Raw genomic sequence first — 14,594 nt, forward strand, 5'->3', positions numbered from 1 at the left:
ACGATATCGCAGCATAAAGCCATATAGCCATGATCAATAAGGGTGTACCAGATCTGTTACGAAACTCCAAGATGTCGTATCTACTTTTCGGGTTTTTTTCGCAGACAAGCTGTTAACTTTGCCCGAAGAATGATCAAAAAGTTGCAAGGAAACAGACAGCGCTGTCCACTGGGGCGTCTGAGACTTGTCTCATGAGACCTGAAGCAACGAAATGAGTGATCGCCATCACTCGTCATAGCATTCGTAATATTGTCTTCCTACAGTGTCATCATATGTCAGGTTATTTGTATTGTTTTTCTTTTGTTGCCAAGAGATTTTATAGTAGCTTCGTATTGTGGTTCTAATTAATTGGGGTGTGCACTGTTTTGGTCATTCTCCCGACATATACAGGTGCCCACATTACTTACCGGCGACTCAATGGATCCTTTTCTCTATATAGCTCTATCCAGTCTCTGTGACCAGTCTTAGGAATAAACCTTACACATGTTTGTTCAAACCAGTGTCGCATTCCATGATAGAATTTGTGGTGTAAATTGTGTCCAACTTGAATATAAGGACCCAAAAAAAAAGCGTAAGGTGAATAAAGAGAACAACAACACAGCAATTCACACTCTTCGTCTAGTTAAGTTTTCTTCTTCTATTTACCGAAAGTTACTCAATGCTATTGAACTTCAGCGGCTTTTTATGTCTAACTATCCATGTTATGGTAATTAAAATTGCAGTTGCATTTCTTTTCACATAGATTCTTTTTTGGCTCGACTTAACGACGCCAGGTTGGAGAAGTGAAGCCATTTTGCGTAAGCAAACTCTTCTCTTGTATGTTAAGATAAATGTATAGTGTCTTCAAAATATCCGAGAGTTCTAGGTTCACAAGAGTGTAGCTTTTCAGTTATAATAAACAAGTTTGCAAGTTCTGCCACTGAGCCGCACTCAGAAAAAAAAAACTTCATAGCTACTGATCGTGAGAGCAGGAAGCCCTCCATCCTCGCAGACCCAGGGGCAGATAGTCGGGACGGGATGAGAAAATTAAGTACTTTGTTGCAAGATGCCCGTAAGATGCAACAAAACTTAAGCCAGCCCTGATTTGCCCATGATTTTCTCTGAGGATGGAAGCTCTCCAAGCAAAAATGGTCTGAGGACCAATGACGTTTTGATACGTCTATCTGTGTTTAACCGATCACTGAGGCTAACAATGACATTCGTACCAAGTTCGGGTGGGATATAATATGGAATAGTTCTTTCTGGCCATAAAAAGTCTGCTTTTGCCCAGTCACCCGCGGAAGCAACGTCTTGATTAAAAGATGTTGTCATAGCTCTTGTGGCCTTAGTTAGGAGAATGTCGCCTTCAAAGTCGTCTGCGGCTGGAATGGCTCCTGTCGACAATGACCATGATAACGTTATAAGGCATAGATACTACTCAATACATATACCCATTGTTCTCTCTCTGCAACATATCTCTGATTGCGGTTTTTAAAAAAGTTTGTGCGTGGAAAACAAAGACGGCCCTCTCTTCTCGAAGAGAAATTATCCTGGGTAATACTATAGGAGTTACACTGGAGTTATGACAAACAAACTGCTGCAGCAATATTTTTCAAGATTGAAGTAAGAGGATGAGACTATATGTAGCCCAAGCTCGATATATTAGTATCTGTAGTGTACTATATTACGTAAGAGTAGAAATATAAGGATTTCCTCTGAGATAGGTGAACACGTGCTCGATCCTCCTGTTTGCAACCAGTTTTAGTAAACCTTCCCGGAGGAATGCCAAGAGCATCAAAAAGCTTCAACACAACAGAACAGCCAATATTGAAGTGAGCAACAGCATCATACAAGCCCATTTCAAGAATCTCTCTGCCAACATACACTTCCTTAGGGCCGCGCTGCCAGACCATACCATTCAAAGCCTCATTCTGGTTTTGAGTTTTTCCATGTTAACATTTTTCCAGCAAGCTGGAGGCACAATGCATTAAACTGGCATGGTGGCTTCTTTCATCCCTGTCAAGTTCCCCACGTTGGCACGAATGGCAATACCATAATAATTCTGGAGCTCGTCAATTGTTGAATCAGTTAGTTTGCCCCTCCCTCCCAATCCTGGGTTTTCGCGCTTTCAACTTGAGAAGTGTTGTGCCCACCCTTTTTTACACATGGCCGATGCACTCTTTCTTCTCAGCTGTAATTCCTGAAGCTTGGTACACATCCTTTACTCTACTAAAACTTTTGCTATCACCATCTCCGCAATATTCTATGTAACGCAAGTTATGAAGTTCCACAGAGCGCCTAAATATACGGTTGACACCTTCTGGTTCCATGGCTGGTGTAGAACCTTTAAAATTGGTATTGCAGGTGGTATGGTCTGCCTGCCATCTCCGATATTCCTCACTGTTCTTTTCTAAATGTTCATGTACCTCACACTGCTTACATGCTTGGCTAAGGGCTTCAACATCAAGCACCTTTCCTGTATCAATAGAGATGGCAGTAACACATCCATTCCTTGATGAAAACCCTCGTTTCTGCCATGTGCCATCAAAAGAAACACCACAGTCAACAGGTTCAGTTACAGGAGGGTCGTTTTGCCCCTTTAGAATTCTTATTTCCTCAGCTGCTTTGCTCATACTTTCCTTTGCAATGGACTGCAACCAAGTGGTAATCACCTTCGAAATCTTCGCATAATTGTTTGCAGCTGGTGGTAGGGGCATATTCATCAAACTACAATTTTTTTTAGCACCAGTAAGCCCCTTTCCAAGGGTTCTCATGCTATAAACAATGAGCCTGTTCACCTCGAAGCTCTTCCCTTGTTGTTTTGAGGTGTAAAAGGAGTAAATCCAGCCACAGTTCTCACACAGTAAACGCAAACTTGAGGCACAGCCCTTTCTATAAATTTCATCTTCCATAATCAAAAGACTCAACTCACCACATTCGTGACACCGCAATAGCGAGAGCACATTGCACAACACTTCCATGTCAAAGAGTCTGAACCCTGTAATCGTTGGATCACTGCTAGAAGTAGACGTTTTCTCCGATTTATCTACTCGATTCGTTTCTTCGATCTCCTCTTTTAGCTTTCGGTAAGATGCAGACAAACATTCTTTTGCTTCATCGTCAACTCGAGTATTCGACGAACTGATTTCATCTTCAAGCAAAGGAGAACTGCTTTCTCCATCCACAAAGCCTCTGTTATTGTAATTCTTGCTATTTGTAAATCTATTCCCATGAAACTTTCTTTTCCTTCGCCTTTGAAAAGCAAATTTATTGTCACGATCCACGAACATTGTCACGATCCACGAACCAGAAAATGTGGCGGCGGTTTGCGCAAAAGACACTGGGAACGAAGTCAGAAACACAAACTAGATCCTAGTCTCCCAAGGCAAATCATGGCGAAAATTGCGATATTATGCGCGTTTCCTGACCCAAAACGACCCGTAAACAAACCTGTTGCTATGGCAACGAACCGACGTTACCTTGTTTTACCCTCAATGTTGTTTTTCCGAAAACGACATTCCAGGAAAAAACACTCTAGAAGTGAAAACAAACAATTGAAAAGATTTCAAATCAGTTAGAAAACTTGTTTGACCAACAATTGTATTTTTGCCGTTTTTTTGAAGTAGATACATTAGGTGGGTGGCTTTTGGTTCCTCTTCTTTTCCCTCTATATGTTCTTTTCCAAGGTGGGGCACCGAGGAGACGCCGGCGAACGGAATCAGCGAAGGAAAAGACTTCGATCGCCCCGAACTTCCACGTAGATCACGGACGATACGTCCGCTACCCATTCGTGTTCTTCATTCGAGCCGCTTCTACACTGAGAAGGATTTAAAGGCCACCAAACTCTGCAAACATTTGCTCCGAGAGCCATCGAATTAGGCTTTATTTACCACCTGCGTTACCCAAACCATTGGAAGATCGCTTAGCAACCCGCGATTGGTCATTGGGCACAATGGTGACCAATCGTGAGTCCAAATCCTTATATTTCTACTCTTCCATAGTACAATACAGATACTCCTATATTGAGTTTGGGCTACCTGTGAACAAACGCAAGGCAAGGGAACGAATCCCTGTGCCCCATGATAGTTGTTTGAACTTTAAATAGATACATCATATTCGATGGTTTAACATATAATACGCGCGGATATTTTGCGAGTTGCGTAGTATTTTTCCGAGCCTCGCAGGGCGAGGAAAAATACGAGCAATGAGCAAAATGTCCGCGAGTATTATATGTTAAACCATCGAATGAGAGATTTATTATTCCACTACAAAAAGGTGTTATTTTGCTTCAATGTTATTTGGTAATGAGTGTTTCTAAAAAAATGTATCATCTGTCCTTAAGGGTGCGTACGAACGATGTAAACAGCACAAAAAGTTAGCCAAATGTCCTTTATTTGATTGGATAAAAAAAAAGAGTGACAAGTGATGACAATCTAAGTTCTCAGGCTTTGTAATGTGTTGAAAACAATTTCTTTCATTGAAAAACTCCCGTTCCGTCCGTATTTGCTCTGTTCTAAACCGGTCAAACCGGGACACTACAGTGTATTACCGTCTCATAAAGCTTTCGCTTCTATGTCAGAAGCTTCATCAGCAGTAAGGTGGCCAGTCCAAAAGGAGAAAAGTTAAAGCAATTAGTTAAAGATGCAATATTTATCAGAAGGAAACAACCACAGTTAAAAAGGAATGGCGGACGATCCCTCAGCGTTGTATCACCATTTGTCACATGATCCGAAAGGATAAGGGTGTTAAAAGGAAAAATAAGAAACCTTCTTTCACAAATTAACATCTCATTACTGATGAAGCTTCTGAGATAGAAGCAAAAGTTCCGGTGTTTGTTTTTATTTGCGTGTTCTCTGAAGAAAAGGATTACATTCTCTGGATTGTTCCAGGGAAAAGAATAAATTTCGCTGGTGATTTTTTTCGTAGTTTAATTAATGATGTACCTGTTATTTTATATACATTTACGGCCTCATGAGCTCCTTTTCCTAGAAAGCAATCTTCTGATTTTCCATGATTTTTGAATTTTTTGTGAAGATAAGAGCCTGCCAAGCAATCACCTCCATTACGGAGCGCAAAGAAGAGGAATCCATGATCCTTTGCGACTTCTGCACATTTTGAGACCGGAGACACTCTGCGGAACAGTAAGGCGCAGCATTGAGAATTTTCAAAGCGAAACCTCACCGCATCCAGGCTTGAAAGAAGGCTTGGATTTTTTTCAAGCTTCCTCAGAAATTTTTAAATTGTGCTATGAACTGCGGTGATATTTGGCTCAGAATATCGCTGCATATCTGCAGTTCCAATTTGTGACTCTCGTATGCCTTCCATCGAAGAGTAATACGCTTAATTTAAAGGCGCTGTGTCAAGAAATTTAGAAAATTTCAATGACTGGGGACAGGCAACCAAATCAAGCAAAACATTAAAATAGCTTCTAAAAAACACTGGAGGAAGGTTTGAATTAAATTAAACAGGAAATACAACAGGAGGCAGGGTTGGACAAAATTGGAGAAGATTAAAATTGATTTTGAAAACTGTTCAGCCTAACAACTTTTTAAAGTCTTATCTCTGTTGTTTGTACCTTAAATTATGTTTGCTCGACAGATGATTTTTTTTTTTTTGTTAGGAAACATTGATTTGTGTCGTTTAAAAGTAATTACCCTTGAGTTAACGGTAAGCTGCATAGCGGAGTAGGAGTGAGTTATTGGTAAAACTACACATAATGAACTGCACTGCACTGCCGTCACATTTTAAAAACGGAAGGGAAACAAAACCAAACACAACAAACCAAAACAAAACAAATAACAAATATTGTTTCCGTGTTTTGTGATACTGATATTTATGATCAAAACAGTGCATGCAGTCTTAATTTCTTTAATTGCACTGATGCCCAGGCCGATTTACGCATATTGGGATAAGTTGACTCAAAGTTCTCTTTTAGGCCTAAATGCCAACTACTTAGTTGCAACAACATGATTAGGGTTAAAGTTCACAATTATTCACCGGGGTCGAGGTAAATATCCACCACTTTCATCGCACTGAGCTGAATAATTGTTTTAGTATATACCACACAAGCTAAATAAAAGGCGATTGAACCAAACAAGCACTTTATTATTGTAAAATGTTGTCGGAAATTTTAAATCTCCCGCGCCGGAGCTGAAAAGTACATTGGTAATCACGTCCGAGTTAGCCAATCAGCGCTCGCGGAGAGCACTATCCCTCACTTGTGTGGTATATACTAATTAGATTTATACAGTTAGGGCCGTTACCGACAACCAGCTTTTCAGTTGGTTGCGCCCGTGTTACACAATCTAAATGGGTAATACCCATATAATCTAAATTTAGATCAGTGGGTGCAAGCCATCTCAGATGATCATCCGAGTCATCCAAGCAACTCATTAAATATGTGTTTCCTTTTTCACTTTAATTACATGAAGTTTACCCTATACTAAATTTTCTCGTCAGGAAAAAAAAAAGGAAAAAAAAAAAAAAGGGAAAAAAAGGAAAATTTTGGTTTAAGATGATCGACGGACATGGATGACAAAAAGATTGAACGTAGTCCGTTAGCCACGCATAAGAATCATCGATAACCACCACACCATCGAAGCACGCTGCTGAACGAAGGCGAATTTTTATAATATTTAAATAGAGACCCATTACAAATATTGAAAACTAATCGATTTAAGATGGGTGCTTATTTAGAATGGGGGTTTAGACTTAAACACAGTTTATCAGCACTATTCAAAATGGGTGCTTAGACCTAAATACGGTGCATGCATGGTTGGATGACTCGGATGATCATCTGAGATGGCTTGCACTCACTGATCTAAATTTAGATTATATGGGTATTGCCCATTTAGATTCTATGTGTAACACTGGTGGCGTCGGACTTTCGTGCGGGAGATCGTCAAGACCCCCGTTGTTGGTGGTCTTCTTTCAGAGAATTGTCAATCGCCATGAGACTCATGTAATATATGTGCGGTAAAGAAGTCCATTACCATTACCAATTATGTAAGGTTAGGGTTACTCTTTGAACCACTCAAAAAGACCTTTGCAAGGTTTCTCATGATATAGATAGAATGTCCACGTTTCACTAATGTCTATAGATATCTGACGAATAGAATCCTAGTGCACTTTCATATTTTGTCATTAGCTAAGTTTAGCTTTAAAACTCAGGTTATTTAAACGAGTTCATTACACTTGGGCAAAATTTCCATTGGTTCTTGCCAACCAAATTCAGCTGCCGCATTTCACCTTTTTGACCAGTCACTTTATCGAAAATTATCTGCTCTGATTACTAGTCATGGCAAAGTTCTAAATCAGCATTGGGTCATAACAATAATTTAAGTCACCTGTCCCAGTATAATCCCTCCAAACTGGTTTGTGATCCCTCAAGGCTTTCAGCCACGGCTGTATCGTTCCTTGGGAGGCGCCAGCAGCCCAGGCCAACGTAACCTTAAAATAGTACTATGTTCAATTAATTTTTGTCATATGTTACGTCACTGAACTTTCCCTTCGGATCGTTCGCGTTCTTTCCGTCAGCAATGTTGTTCAGTAATCTATGGTAATGTTTTTTGTTGGAAAGTTGTGCTTTAAGCAAAGAGCGGATTGAATCTACTATAACCTGCATTCATTTGTTGCCTCGTTCTTTGCCGAGTTCCTTAAAAGCGCATTATTTGTCATATCAATTTTGTTCTGGTTCCAAACTAGTCGGATATCAACGGGAGTTGCATGAACGAAATCTCAATGAAATTGCCTCGTTCGCGAACTTTTAATTAAAGGGAGGCTACAGTTTAAAATAACCTAAGACAACCAGCAATGTTGTTATTTATCATTTTTTAAGGCACTAACGGGTAGCGAGAGCTCAATGCTACAAAATACATTCTTCGACGCATTCGTAAGTTGTACGATGTCAATTAGTGTTGGACAAAATTAAGAACCTCTTAACATGGTTGTTTGCAGTTTTAGAATTCAAATTGTATAGCTGACCGCTGCGATGTTGATGCTCTTAAAATGGATGAAGCAAGACAGCAGAAAGGGTTCGTGATTATTATGAAGGTACTTACCCTCTCTTTTAACTGTGTTACCAGCAACCACTAGGAAAACATGCATGAAAATTGAATACTGCACAAATTTCATGGCATTTAGACCTGGTTATCCATCGCTCACAGGTTTTATTGGATAGCCTTAAACATCAAAGTGAATTGTTTCTCCACGCGCTGGTTGTGCTCTTGAGTGAATCAGTCACCCGTTTGTATCTCTTAAAATTATAAATTAGTAATATTTATTGGCTTAAAAAACAAAAGATTTATCATGAACGGCTATATATGAGTATAGACACTCGAATGCCAACTCGGCTGATTTGAGAACGAAACGAGACAAAATTGTCATCCCTAACGGGCATAAAAGGACTCTCCGTAGCAAAGTCAGTTTCAGATTGGCTTTCTCTTGCCAATGATTACACTATCGAATAGAGACATCATAAGCTCTGCAACGCGTGCGGCGCAAGCATCATCTAAATGTGAAATAGCATGTTACCCAAGTGGGAGTTGACAGTGCTTCCTATAGCTTTGGGACACTTGCGTCGCGCCCCTGGTCCTTTTTTCCCGTGTAACATCTCGGTGCAGATTTCACTAGCTGACTCGCAGCGACGACCATGGAAACATTTTTTTTATAAATTCCCTACCGCCGCGAGCTATTTAACAATTTTTCCACGAGTGCGCGTTAGATATGAGATGGTAGATAGCCAACGAGGCGCGTAACGCCGATCGGCTTCATATCCAACAAACGCGAGTGGGATAATTTCAGTTTTATTAAAAGCTCCCACAAATTATGAATAAATCTTCCCTGATCTATTTTGTAAAATCAACAAAACTGATGCTTACAGTTACTGATATTTGTAGAGCATGGTACTTGAATTAGTAAATAAACCCCTTCGGGCGGCTGGTATGTCGGCTGATAATGTCCGCGGCTGAGAGATTATCTAAAAAATGAATGTTTGGCCGAGAAGCGAAGCTTCGAGGGCAAATACAAAATTCTGAGGATAATCTCACAGCCAAGGACATAATCAGCCAACATACCAACAAGCAAGAATATGTACTTATTGACTGAGTGGAAGGGCCGGACGGGACAATATTTTGCCCGAGGTCATGCCGTACGGCCCGAGCGCAGCGAGGTCCGTGCGCCATGACCTCGGGCCAAATATTTTCCTGTCCGTCTCGACCTAAACTCAGTCAATAAGCATTTTATCATACGGGCTCTTTACACTATTCATGAGCACTCAGAAGTTGGCGTTTGGACAGAAACTTATATGTTGTTTGCATTTGCTTTCCGGCTGTAAATAACCAGTCCAGGATCGTTAACCACTACTAAAACAAACCATTAGCCAATCACTGCTCAAATTCGCGTCCACGTGACGTTAGACAGAGCTGAAAAACGTCTGCGAAAGCAATCTCGTACCCAGAGTCCTCGGGCTTCTTGGCCAGCGGGTGAGCGCCCGGAGAGACTCTGGGATAATCGATTTGAACTATATTTTTGATTGGCCGATTGCGTAGCAATGGCAGTCCGACAGGAAGTCGGTAAGTAATTCGGAAGCCCCAGAATTTGGAGGGACATTCAAAATCTAAAACTAGTTTCAGTGCTGTTTGATTTTTTCTTCCTCAGAAATATATAAATCACAAAAATAATAAAACGACGAGGTTTGAACTATGTCTTATACCGCACGGGAATTTTCTCACGCTGTTGAAAAGTGATTACTGTTGCTGTTGCAAAAGTACCGTGGGAAACATCAGTCTCTTTGAGGCGAAATCCGTGGAACAAGGTCTTGTCGAAGCCATTCAGAATTACGGAAACATCAAACTGTAGAAGAAGAGGACATTTGTGCCGTTTCCACAAAAAATTTATCGATCGTGTTGCTTGCTCGATGGCATTCTCATTGCATTCTGAACGATGGAATGTACGCTGAAACACCAAAAATACACTCACCGAAAGTGTCAGAGGTTTCATCTTCATTTGCTCTTACAGCAAGCGAATGATCATTTCTCCAGTTTCTTTGTGTGTAAGGCTAAAATTCCTGTTTCTCGAACACTTTCAACCCGCCACTTCTACTGTTAACGGTTTTCTCTTTTCTGCTTCCGTTTAAACTCAACCATACGTCATAAGACCGGAACCCACGTTTTCTGGGAAAATGAGTCGATTATCCCAGAGTCTCTCCGGGCGCTCACCCGCTGGCCAAAAAGCCCGAGGACTCTGGGTACGAGATTGCTGCGAAAGTCACTTATCCGCGGCACGAAACGCAGGCTCAAGGGCGCGCCCATTCAAAAAGACTATTTGTTCGCCGGAGAATGACAGCCGTTGATTAAATCAAAAAAATAAGGTTGCTGTTTGAAAGATAAGGATTTTGTCGCAATTTTTGACGAGTTTTGATGTTTTTCCAAAAATTGAAGTGGTGTACAAATTGTTTTCGCGCGGTAAATGCACCTTTCGTGTGACTATACGGTGAATGGAGGTAACGAGCGCTGCAATGCTTACTTTTTTGACAGTGTTGGCTTTTGTCGCAAGTTTCTCAAACGGTTTTTGCAAGTTGTTGGTTTTCTGGGAGGACCAGAAATTTCCTTAAACCCTGTTTTGGCGATGTTCGGCCGGTGGAATTGGTGAGAGCTTCGAACTTATCGGTGGAGACTAGTTCGCCGAGTGGTTGCGATACAGGACAATGCCTCTTTGTCTGTGTTGGTAAAGAGACATTGAAAAACCTTATGACGTTCCAGATACTCTCTATAATACTCTGAACAACAAAGGAAGACAACTGGTGAATTATAGACCGGGTGGTGAATGGTGACACGCTTACAAAAGATATTTTGGCAAGCATGCTGAAAGCGATATTAAAATGGAGTATGCAAAGATGCAAGAACTTAGGCAAATTGAGCTCCACGTTTCTCCAAATTTTAATACGAATTTATAATTATCATGAAAACAAAATACATCTTTCGCTCTTTACACAGCATCTTTTGTTAAATTTATAGAAGAGAGATGAAAGCCGGCCCCAACAGAAACTGAGATAAATCGGTGAAAAGATTATACACTGTATGATACACAGAGAGCAGGCAAAAAAGTGCTTCATCCTGGAAAGCCCACTTAATGACATTAAACAGCTCAGAGAAAATTAATTTGCCCCTTGATTTGCTTGCCTTTTAAAATAAAAATTCATCAGATCCTAACCTGATCAAGAGACGTCATTAATGTTATTTTTCTTTCAGAAAGTAAATCCTTTTTTTTTCCATATTTAACAATTTACAAGAAACTACAAAAATTTTACAAGGATCAGTTCAGACAACACAGTGCATATTGCAAAACTGATCTAAACTTGAGACATTGCACACATGCATGCTACATTGTACTTGATGAGTTTGAACAAAATCTTTAGAGCATAGACAACTAGGAAACATCCCTGAAAGGGGCATTCCACAAAATTAATATTTTCAGCTGTATAGCAAGAAGTTCACTCTAGGCTTATCTGCCGACTGGCGTAGGTGGTATTATCCTAAAAAGATGATTGTATATTAAGTACATGGAATCCAGTCATCAGTATAATACACATATGCAAGGGCTATTCCATGTGGGTCCCAATGCTCAAGAAGATGTTTGTTTTTAATTTTAATTTTTTCTCTGACAACTTGTCATTGAATGTGTTTGGAGGTGTTCTGGGTTTCGACGTCACTACATGTATCTGAAGCATTACTGGGTTGGCAACTCATCAGATCAAAAGCATTCGCAAAGTTTGCGTGCAGGTGCAAACAACATGCATTTGTGATGTTTTTGCTTGAATATGTTGTCCCCGTTTTGTTTTATAAGTACAACATTTAAAAAAGTGGCATCTTAAAGTTCTGTGCCGGTCCAAAAAGTTCATAACCGAAAAAAGGTTAAGGACTGGTATTCAGTTCTAAGAAGAAACTGAAAAGTTTGACAATGTGAAGAGTACTAAAGAAACTGCTTAAGACTCAACAGCATTGTCTGGATTTCTCAGTGACTTTATCCAGTCTTTTGTTCCACACTACCAACATGGACAAAGTGAACTCAATAAGATTATTGTGGTTTATTGCCGAGAAAAAAAGGCTGAATTTCTTCTCGCTCCTTTTAGAGCTAATATTTCACAAAACTGCCGCAAATAATACCAGGTGGATCCATCTCCCTAAGGACAAAAAACGAAAATGAATGTTATTGTCCATGAGATGCATATTACAATGCTGTAATCTACAATATCATAATGATATTATTATTTTCCTAGACACAGGAAACTGCACATATCAGTTTTTATGGGGGCTGTGAAAATTAGTACAAAAAGTCATTCTTATTACACAACCAAGGCAAAGAAAACATGATGAGCTAACCATATAAACATACTATAAACCACACATAAACCAATGACCCTTAACTGTTTGCCTTAACACATGTTCTTTTAAATTTGAGTCTAACCATAATTTTGCCTTGGACATTGGGTTGAACATAGATTTGCAAATAATGGCCAGTCAAGGGGGAAAGAAAATTACCATCTTCCAAGTTTTGACATAGATGTTGACACCAAGTGTGTTGCATTATTACAATAATGATAGATTATTATTATTTGGCGATTGTGGAAGCTAGACTACAATTAAGTCACTCGGGTGCCATTTTGAAGCAGTATTTCCCCGTCAATAATCCTAGGATTAACAGGAAGCAGGGCCTGGACTTTGCACTTTTATTTAACAAATTGTTCTTTTCCTAATATATGGATGTTCCATTAATTAACAGGCCAACAGTCTCCTGAACATGGGTGTATCAGTTGCACAGGGTATTTTGGTGGGCAAGTATTTATGATTCTGTAATCAAGCCTCACTATGGCAATAAATTAAACAATGTTATTGATCACATTACTGTGCAACTAGAACTTCTTCTGAGTGTAATCTCAGAGGCCAGTCTTGCAACCAATTTACCTTTTCATTGAAGAAATGCCCTGCGACGGGGGCAAAGAACTTCAATACTTTATATGTAGTTCTAGCCAGTATATATACTTGTGTTCATTCCAATTTCACAAGTTGGCAAGATGTTTTCTTTTAGACAGCTGCCTTTATGGGGGCAGTCAGGAGGTTAAGTGGCTATTGCAGAGTGGCAGCACTCTAAATGAACTGCTGCCTTGGTTCAAGGAGAAGGTTGACAACTTTCAAATAATGCTCTTAGAACATGTTACGTTTAATTAACGCATTGTAAATACATGTATGATTGATTATAAAGGTGATTTCAGAAAACCCTGCCCAAATTATCTTGTTGATGAAAACTGTAGAGATTGCATGGGCTAGTGTGCAAACTGAACCAAACGTTGTGAACACTTCATGCTTCAAAAACACATATGGAACACTCACCGTAGCCCCGGTTAGTTTCTGCAGCGCATATTCCCAAACAAATTTAACTGGGTTTGGATCTCAAGGCCCAAAAATTCCACACAAATATATTACACAGATCTGATGTGTCTCCTTAAATTAAATCACCACCATCTCACTTCCAAAATTCACACCGTCAAGAGTTATAAAGTGACACAGGCAGAAGACGAGATCAAACGATCGAAATGGACACTTCGCGTCTCATGCACGATTTGTGCTCCCTATCTGGCGCACGCGCAGTCGTTTTTCAGCTCTGTTTGTGACGTTATTGATAAGAAACTGCGTGAAAATTCAATATGGCGGTCGATAGTGCGAAACGCGGGGCAAAGAGGAAGGAATTTTCAATGCTTATATCACAGTGAAATGCATAAAATGTGGAATGTTTGGGCAAAGTTATTTCGAGGCATTATTTTGAATACCTAATCTAACAACTGTCCCGCGTAAAATAACACAGTAAAGGAGACGACAACAGTTAAACTAAAATGCACTGTTTATTCTTCGATACTGGGCATGATATTTTCATCAGTCATCAGTCGGCTTCTTTTTCTTGGGAGGCGAAGCTGGGGCGTTCTGTATAGAATATAAATTAAACCAGAAAAGAAAATAATTTCGTTTTTTAAACGGCTCTTGAATTGCCGAATACACATGGAGAGATAGTCCAAGGGGAAAATTACGTTTTATTTACACGCTACGACATTAATCTTGCCAAAGGCGCTGAAATGACTGTTTGTGTGTGTGGGTGTGTGTGTGTATGTAGGAGAGAGAGCGAGTGTGTGTAGGAGAGAAACCTTGACAATGCACACCCCAAATAATCGTACTAATAATAATAATAATAATAATAATAATAATAATAATAATAATAATAATAATAATAATAATAAAAATAATAATCATAACTTTATTAACTTTCCAACTCTGGCTTTTCAAAGTTAATTACAAATTTGAGATATATTTACTATAAACTACAACTAGAATGATAAAAACTATGAGATATAATGGTAAGAGTTATTTTAAAAATTGCTTAAGTTCTCTCTTAAAACGCCCAATTTCATTTAATTCACGAAGTTTAATAGGGAAAGAGTTCCACAGTCGGATGCCACGGTAGGAGAAGGTTCGCTGGCCGGAAGTAGATTTTTAATGTGGAATAATTAGTGAGTCTTTGTTTCTTGTGTCCTTGTCATGCACCGTAGATCTTTTGTTGAAGCGAGC

General features: G+C 39.6%; 1 protein-coding gene and 1 pseudogene across 1 annotated transcript in view; both read right to left on the reverse strand.

The window, feature by feature from the left end:
• LOC138000495 (zinc metalloproteinase nas-33-like) overlaps window positions 1–8,177 on the reverse strand; it is a 25,216-nt gene extending 17,039 nt beyond the window's left edge. Inside the window, 5 exon segments of the mRNA XM_068846958.1 lie at window positions 408–543; window positions 1,206–1,373; window positions 4,923–5,110; window positions 7,326–7,428; window positions 8,040–8,177. Of these exon segments, the coding sequence (XP_068703059.1) occupies window positions 408–543; window positions 1,206–1,373; window positions 4,923–5,110; window positions 7,326–7,428; window positions 8,040–8,112 (668 nt within the window). The 5' untranslated portion in view covers window positions 8,113–8,177.
• LOC137999369 (uncharacterized) lies at window positions 1,659–2,981 on the reverse strand (annotated as a pseudogene).
• Window positions 8,178–14,594: the final 6,417 nt, after the last annotated feature.

This window comes from Montipora foliosa, chromosome 4 (genome assembly GCF_036669935.1).
Source record: "Montipora foliosa isolate CH-2021 chromosome 4, ASM3666993v2, whole genome shotgun sequence".
Classification (NCBI taxonomy): Eukaryota; Metazoa; Cnidaria; class Anthozoa; order Scleractinia; family Acroporidae; genus Montipora; species Montipora foliosa.